This window comes from Neolamprologus brichardi, chromosome 5 (assembly GCF_056152115.1).
Source record: "Neolamprologus brichardi isolate AB-2024 chromosome 5, ASM5615211v1, whole genome shotgun sequence".
Classification (NCBI taxonomy): Eukaryota; Metazoa; Chordata; class Actinopteri; order Cichliformes; family Cichlidae; genus Neolamprologus; species Neolamprologus brichardi.
Window position 1 is genome coordinate 27,235,434 of NC_142108.1, and position 8,957 is coordinate 27,244,390.

At 36.4% G+C, this 8,957-nt stretch overlaps 1 protein-coding gene across 1 annotated transcript in view; it reads left to right on the forward strand.

Moving 5' to 3' along the window:
- The window catches only part of LOC102793018 (metabotropic glutamate receptor 4-like), a 183,435-nt gene extending 174,970 nt beyond the window's left edge, over nucleotides 1-8,465 (forward strand). The window contains exons 10-11 of the mRNA XM_006782858.2: nucleotides 3,710-3,956; nucleotides 6,750-8,465. Of these exons, the coding sequence (XP_006782921.1) occupies nucleotides 3,710-3,956; nucleotides 6,750-6,799 (297 nt within the window). The 3' untranslated portion in view covers nucleotides 6,800-8,465. The remainder of the gene's footprint in view (nucleotides 1-3,709; nucleotides 3,957-6,749) is intronic.
- The last annotated feature ends 492 nt before the right edge of the window (nucleotides 8,466-8,957 follow it).

The window sequence follows — 8,957 nt, forward strand, 5'->3', positions numbered from 1 at the left end:
GACTAGCTGTCCTTTAAATCACCTTTCTTCCCCATTCTGTTAAATTTTATTTATATAGCACCAATTCACAACAGCAGTATTATTGTAGAGACCCTACAAAAATACAAACATTACTCCATTTAAACTTAAATAGGTCATCTTGATCATCTCTATATACCTTGCCTTGAGTTGCTGCTGTTTGGCTAATTAGATATTTGTGTTAACGAGCAGCTGAACAGTTATACCTAATTAAGTGGCCAATGTATATTATCACCAACATTAAATGTAAAATATAAATTAAACTATTATTCTTGCACACTGTACTATTTGGCATTAAATCCACTTATATTCTATTCTTAGCCTCTACAATGTGACAGCTTACTGATTGTCCTTATTTATATCACTGCTGACATAATATTCAAAATTTAAAATAACCTTACCTAAGGTTACATTAGATTAAATGATAATAACAATAATTGTGCTTGAACGTGACCTAATTTACAGTGAGATATGGTGCAGTTACATAAGCATAGTAGTTATTATTGGAACTGTGTTGATAAGTTGATTAGTTGAGCCACAAATAAACCAGTCTTTTGTTCCTTGTTTCATTAATTTTACAGACCAAAACTGAAATGATTGAGAATATAATTTTCAATTTTTAAAAAAAATGTTATTCTGACACAGACTTTAAATGTTATCTTCTCAGATTTAAAGTCATTTTACTGTTCTTATTTATTCTGTGCCTGCCAACTCGGTATATAATCAGTGACCGAGAGGATGGATTTTAAGATGATATTATTCCTGGGTGAAAGGCAGCAGAACACTTTTATGTTCTGTTTATGTGATGAACAGCTTGGGTTCAACCGTCCGTCCCCGAGGCAGCAGTGAACCAAGCCCTGAGCAGTTCACTGGTTAATACTCCCTACAGCTGGGAGGGGAGCACTGCAGCTGTCTCTCTATAATACTGACTCCATTCTTCCTTCTTCTCTTCAGCCAGCAGTCTCACATGGAAAGAGGGTTGGCTGAGTATATAGGGAAAGCACTGTGGAGAGTCAAAATAATAAAAACACACAACATATTAAAATAGAGGTCACGTATGAGAAACTGTTACTTTTGTTGAATCAAAAAATAGCAGAGACCTGATGAGGAAAAACTTAAGCTAGTCAAAAGAAAGATTGACTCTTAAAGTACCAACATATAAATACTAGTGAGTAAAAATCTATGCATGAGAGGATTTATCGTCTGATTCGAATATCGTTCCTGCAAGAAATAACAGATTCTGATTTGTTGGAAATGTGTGTTCATTTGAATACTGTAGTCGACTGTGGTTTAATTATCTTTGTAAATCAGTGATTATGGTAACCAAAGAGTGAAAAACCTGCTCTCGTTTCAGTCTTTCTTTTTGTTTCCATTGAGATTCGTGTTGCAGTGTTTCATTCTGGAAATCTGCTGCTCTATTCTAAAGGGAAAAACAAAACACAAATGGTCCTCATAGGACTTTTTTTTTTTTTATCAAAAGCGCTGTTATTTTTTCAGCTGTTCAGTAAACTAAAAATGTCTCATTAAACACTTTTGAAAGTGATGGACAAGGAATAAGTTTTGCTTAATTCAGTTTGAGGAAAGTGTGAGGGGAAAAATGCACTTACTTTTTCCCATAGTAACAGATGCACATTGCATTACAATACATTTTTGTATGTATTTATTTTATTGTATCTTTAATAAAGTTAAACTAAACTATTAGGACAAGATCTAAGCAAAAAACCTAACCAGAATTTTCACTTCAAAGATGTAAGTTAGTTAGGCTACGTTCACACTGCAGGTCTTAATGCTCAATTCCGATTTTTTTGATCAAATCCGATTTTTTTGTCTGCTCGTTCACACTACAAATAAATTGCGACAGCAAACGCGCTCTAGTGTGAACGCTCAAAGCGGCCCGCATGCGCAAAAGAAGATGTCGCACACAACGCGCTCTGTTTAGACCCAGAGCAAACAATATTGTTTGACTGATGGCCCTTAATATAAAGACTTCGGACTTCACGTTTCCCAATTTTTGCTTTAAGGTATTTTGTTATTTACATAATAATGTAGATAACCTAATAATTATCCTTATTGCTGTTTTAGAGAGGAGCGGTGCTTCAAAGTATAGTCAGAATCTGCAGATTATGCAGTACAAATAAAATGTTAACGTTTCTCCAATGCTGTCTTCCCAGCAGTTTCACCGGATGGCCAGGAAGCGTTCGCGATGTCTTCTCAGACGCTGATAATTGGCGTCTGTCTTGTGTCAGTGACGTAAAAGACGGATTTAATGCGACATGACCGTTCACACAGCAGTCGCTTTCTGAAACATCGGATTCAGTACCACATACGAAAGTGACCCAGATCGGATTTGAAAATATGGATTTGTGCTGTTCACACTGTCATACCATGATCGGATATGGGTCGCATAGGGTCAAAAAAGTCCGATTTGATGCGCTTTCGCCTGCAGTGTGAACGTAGCCTTAGAGCCACAGACTATGCTGAAAGTTAATCTACATTAAGAATAAATCTAATGGCAGACATTGCATTTATTTGCATGCTAAAGCCCATTCATAATTGTTTTGTTTTTATATTTTCACATATAGGCATTTTTAATTTTTTACAGAGAGGATAATCCTTACTACTCGCACCTGTCCTCCTCCGAGTAAATACATTAAATCTTACACCCACACCAGGTTATAACCCATTACATTATTTTAAGCCTCCCCATCAATTTTGATGCATTAGGAACAATTTTGGTGGAATTGAAGGAACAACAAAATGTCTCATTATCTGGACTTGACAGTATTCATACATTTATGTAGTTACACCAGGTAAATGATCATAATTAGATTCTTGTTGTGTGTTACACAGGTGTAGTAAATTACAGCAAGCACAATTTCATTTCTATCCAAACAAAACTCTTCCTTTTTAGTGAACTGAACTTTCAATTTTATATATATGTAAAAATTTAATTTTATATATTTTGTCTATATCTCGCTCTATATACCTCTCTCTCTATATCTATCTATCTATCTATCTATAATCGATGGATCGAGATAGAGTGTGTGTATCCCAGTATTAGCCAATTGTAAACTCATTCCTCAATCAGTCACAACAGTATGATGTTTAGAAATTGCATAAGCTTTTCTTCTACTATATTGCATCTTTAAAGATGACTCATTAATTTGCTGCAGTTCTGCAAACAATTAAATGGAATGAATGAGGATGATACTCTGTTGCCCTCCCCCATAATTTGGAGGATTTGACCATGTGTAAAATTTTCATGAGCTTGTTTCTTTTTTATGGGCCTGCTTATTAAGAGTCAGAAAAAGATCCAATCGGCTGGCGTGATCAAATCTGTGTTCAGGGTGGACGTGATAGTCATATTAAAACTAGAATGGCAGAAAATTAAGTAAACACTGTGGCCCTGGCTGGCTCAGCACACATACACTATAAAAGCAGATAGGATGCTGATTTAAAACGAGTTTAACACATCATTTTCATTAGATAGCTTTGCAGCTTCTACTGGACAAAGTAGATACTCGTTTAAAAACTCCTTGACCAACACATGGGTCATTGAATACTCTAATTATAATGATGCACAGCAGATGTCTCTTGTACTGTACATGCCACTGCCCACACATAAAAATCTGTAATGCAAAACAGTGTTAAACTGTTTGTATCATTCATTTTTGGTTTTTGCCTCTTGCAGATGTACATTCAAACAACCACGCTGACGATCTCTGTGAGCCTGAGTGCTTCAGTGTCCCTCGGGTTGCTCTACATGCCCAAGGTCTATGTGGTTCTTTTCCACCCTGAGCAGAATGTGCCTAAGCGCACACGGACCCTCAAGGCTGTGGTTACTGCTGCCACCATGTCCAACAAGTTCAACCCCAAGGCTGGACTCAGACCCAACGGAGAAGCCAAGACCGAGCTGTGCGAAAGCCTCGAAACACAGTGTAAGAGCAAAAATGCAAATGAGGAAAGCTTTGACTAGAAACCTGCTGGCTTAAGTTCAGGAATGTTTTGTCCTTCCGTGTCTGTAAAACAAATTGATGCAATGATAGGATGCAGTGTGAAAAAAAAAAAAAAAACCTTATTAACAAATGTATAGCATGTTATTTAACACTTCATTGAATCTAGTAAATGTGACACTGTTATTCATTTGGTGGTGAGGCTGTGGAAATTGTTTTTCAAGAAGCATTACAGGAATCACAATTATGTGTGTGAGAATGAAGTCACAAAGGAATGGATTAGAAAGCATATTCTGGAGTCCAGCAATGGAACTAAAACGCCTGTAAAACATTGAGGTATGATTTTATTACTGGCATCAATCTTCTTTTTTTTAAAGTGAATGTTTTCCAAAATGTCAAACTATTCCTAAAATATCAAGTAAACGAGGGTAACACACGTCCAATCGTCTAAATTTTAGGCCTTCTCTAAAAAGATGAACATGACTTTACCACATCTTAAAATTTGATACAATTTGATTGTTTCACTTTTAAATGTGTTTTTTGAAAAATTGTATTGATCATGTTGTAACAAAATTGCAGTATGAAACCAACACGGAGTCAATAACTGCTAATGCAAACTGTGCAGCCCAGTTAGAAGCATACAAGTCTCAAAAAAGGTTAGGACAGAGCTGTGTGTACCACTGTGTGGCATTCCCTTCTGTTAAAAAACAGTCTGTAAATATGAGGGAACTGAAGAATACCAGTTGCTGCACTTCTGGGAGAGGAATGTTGTTCCATTCTTGTCTATGTCCGTGTTTTTACATTTTTGAAATTCTTCATTATATATTTTTTATTCATAGAACAGTTTTCCATTTTGCCTCAGTCCAGATGAGCTGTGGCCCAGAGAAGACAATGTTTTTTCTGGATCATTTTCACATATGGTTTCTTCTAATCATCATACTGTAGAACTTCATTTGTGGATGGCAAAGCAAATTGTGTCCATAGACCTGACCTTTGTCCCTTTATTCAGATTCTCAAAATCATTTTGTGATATTATTTAAAATGTACTTTAGGTGTTGAGTTAGTCAAAGTCTTTATTCTGAAAGCCATTATTCTATAATAATGAATAACGAACTAATTATTCTGAAAATTGTTCTACAATTTGTAGATTTTTTTGCAGACTGATAAATGTCTACCCATCCTTACTTCTGAGAAAGGCTGTCTCTCTGAAGTGCTCTTTTTTATAGCCAATCATGTTACTGACTTGTTGCCAGTTAACCCAATCAATCGCAAAATATCCCTCCAGTAGTTCTCGTAGTGCAATACCACTTTTCTAACATTTTGTTATCCCTGTTCAAACTTTGAGACATGTTACTGCCAACTAATTGGAAAATGAGCTAATTCATCAAATATTAAAATGTCTCAGTGTAAACTTTGTGTTTTCTATTTCTATCTGTTTGAATTCTACTTTATTTATATTTTATATAGCGTTCCAGTTCTTGTGTGGAAGTGGGTTTCTAATAATTTTCAGTTTATCTCTGACTTAAACTGTTGATTTTTTTGTCATGCAACCATTGCTTATAATTCATTGTAATGCAAATATTTACTTGCTCTATCCTGTAAAATGAAGCCATCGGACTGGGAAATCTATATGCATTCATTACTATTAACTGACATATATATAAACTGAAATAATATTCAATAGATAAATGATTGAATCACTAATCAAAGCCTAGTATTTGCACACATTATTAAAAAAAACAAGAAAGGTGTTATCTTTTATAAAGCAGCTGAACCACTGTGTATGCCTCCTAATCTCAATACCAATAAAAATGCTTGACACTCCTGTGACGCACTGTGGATTTATATTAGTGAGGTAAATAATGACCTCAGCAATTGAGTCAGCAGAAATTACTCAAGTGGCATTAAAAAACACTCTTCTTGCCTTAAGCTGGAAAAGGTTTTTATCAGTCTGTGGTCAAAACCACAGGTATTGACAGCTGTTTCCTTTCATAGGAGAATAAAATAGCTGACATATATTTACTGTTAGCACACAACCAGAAATCAATGTAAACCTTATCACAATGCTCTGCAGTAACAATAGCACAATGGTGTGAGGCCAGTCACAAAAACTACACGTATCCAAACAGAGCAGCATTAATTCCATTCTTGCTTCATGTTTGTGTGGATGGTTAAAAGGGCCTTTTGTTAAAATAAGTGTCGAGAAGGCAGAGACGCTGAATTGATAGCCAGCAGCAAATTATCCTGATGGGGTTACCGTTTACAGGGGCTATACAGTGTATGGCTATTTGAATGAGCGCCATTTGTCATTGTCATCGCCAGTGTGGATATATGGCTTGATGAAATTGAAAAATTCCTGTCTGGGCCAGCTCCCCCCAATGCTGAGATCTAGTGGCGATATGTCAGGATTTATCTGCTCCCACTCAGAGAATCAGCTAACATGGTCCGGGGAGACAGCTGGAAAGTTAACTCCTGATAGCTGTGAGGAAAAAAAAATGGTGGTGGTAGCTAAAGGTAATAGTTCCATTTGGCACATGCTAAGGGGAAAAACATGACCTGAGAACTAGGGAATTTTTAATAGGATCGGAATATCATTCCCAATCAGGAACGAAACACATTTTTTTTCAGCCCTGTGTAGCAGTTTCTTACTCTTGTTACTACAGGAAGAGAGCTAAAGAAAAAGAGCTTCATGCCCAAATCAGCTCCCTTTCTTAGGTTACAAACTTTTCCTCAACTGTATCAAACTCTGACTCTTCCTTCTCATTTCGTCTCTTTCAGCGTTTTCGACAAAGCAAACCTACATCAGCTACAGCAACCATGCAATCTGAAGGACAAAGGTTGTTATCACGATTCAGGATTTCCGTCCCAGCAAAGAAAACAAAACATGCAGTGGAATTTCAAGCATCCGGCAAAAATAAATAAAGTCAAACAAATTAAATAGATATGTCTTTTTTGCGGGTGGAGATCAGAGAAATATTGCACAAAGACGCGACATTGTGTGGAAAGAGCACATGAGATGCAGGGATGGACAAAACTTGGGACCAGAACAGATAACAGCACAATTTTAAGGTTCCATCTTTGGTCTGCCTCACAAGAATACATACATAAAAGAAAAATGAAAATATTTGCATGGCAGAGGCCTATAGACTGAAGGATGGAACTTTCCTTTTCTGTGTTTACATTTCAGCTATGCCCTCTTTTAAAGACTTCTCTGTCATCTTTCGCAGCACTGACTGAAACTGAACTACGAGTAAGAATATGTTCAGGTTCTTAATGTCGTCTGCCAGTTTTGTGAATTATAATTAATCTTCAAATCCTCAAGGCATCACAAGGGATTAATCAACACCAAAAAGGCATGAAAACATGGTCTATGGATCTCTGACAGGGGCTTGTGTTTGTTTTTATTTCTAAATGTGTTCTGGTCTCGTGAGTCAAATGACTGGAAATATTGATCGTCACAACAATGCAACAGATCTTTACCAGACTCCATGAATTTTGATTTCCTCTTCCAAGTTGCCGATGAGTTAATAAGAATGACTACACATATAAAATGGTCTCTGCCGATTTTGAGCATGCCAGTTTTAACATCCTGTGTTGTGTTGTTTAAAAAAAACAAAAGGAAAAAAAAGGAATGCGTTTAAACTCTGTTGCAGTGTTGTTAAAAATTGTTTGGGCCTATTGTACGTTAAAAACTGTTCTCAAATGGTGAAGGTCTAGTGAGTGATTGTTTATCTGTGCTACAGTAAGGCCATGATTTGTATTACCAGCTAGCCCAAGGCTGCCACTGCCCTCTGCATATCTGTATGTGCTTTGAAACAGTGGCTCATGGTTAAAATAAACAGTGTTTTAGCCAGGAGATCTCACTGTGAGCTGTTATCCAGGATGACCCTACCACCACTGCCACCAGCTATTCTCACACATTCATAGTGTAAGAGTAAAGCTTAGCTGTACAGATCCATTAGTAGGGGAATTAAGATGAAGTATGCCCTTGAGAGGATCATGCAATATACCCTGAAGGTGATATCCATAATGGACCAGCTACTGAAAAAAAAAAATCATGTCCTCTTCAGGCACTCTTGTGATAAGGAGGAGGTGTCAGGAAGTTGTAAGGCATTTTAGCAAATGAAATTCTAATTGCAAAACTATACAATATCTCTATCAATCACTCCGAGTTGGCAGAACAGATTAAGGGTTGGCTTCGTGCAGTATAAAAGCCCTCTATTGTCTTGGGGAAAATATTGTGGGGTCATTTGTGTTGTGAATTCAATGCTGCTTTTCATGCCTCCCTCTGTATTACTTTCAACACCATTTGTGTTGCAGAATAAAATGTGAGTGCTGACCAAATTAAATGGTAAGTTAATGTATGTTATTAAATAGATTGATGATGTCTGCTTTATGTCCTGACATATCTTAAAATTGGGGAAAAAATACAAAAGGATACAGTGCCTGGCTAGCTATGTATTTGTTAAACCTCATGAAAACTAATGAAGTGTGTGAAGCATGTTTAGTTTTTTTTTTTTTATACAAAATTTTATTTCTATTAAAAATGTTTTAAAACATTATTGTCCATTTTCACATTTCTGTAATTCAAGAAAGTTGAAAATTGGTTTATTATTTTATGTCTTTGTTCAGTTTTTCAACAGGTTATCATTAACGGTTCCTGTCTGGTCTTGTACATATGTTGCTTGAGTTAAAAAAAAAAGAGAGAGAGAAAATGATACATTAGCAAACTTACAATATCCCTAGCTAAATGATTGGCAGCACTTCTGTGTGAGTGAGTGTGTACTTTGTTCCGAATGTAAAGTGTTTGTCCGCCTTGAAGAAAATAAGACAATGGGTGACATCCTCTGAATAATACGTTGCCACAATTGCTCTGATAATAGTGCTGGAAGGACACAGAGTTGGTGGAAGGAAACATGAAATTATTTTAAATGAATGGGGAGCCCCTACTTGTATCCAAGGCCTTTGCATGCAGAAAGCTCTCTG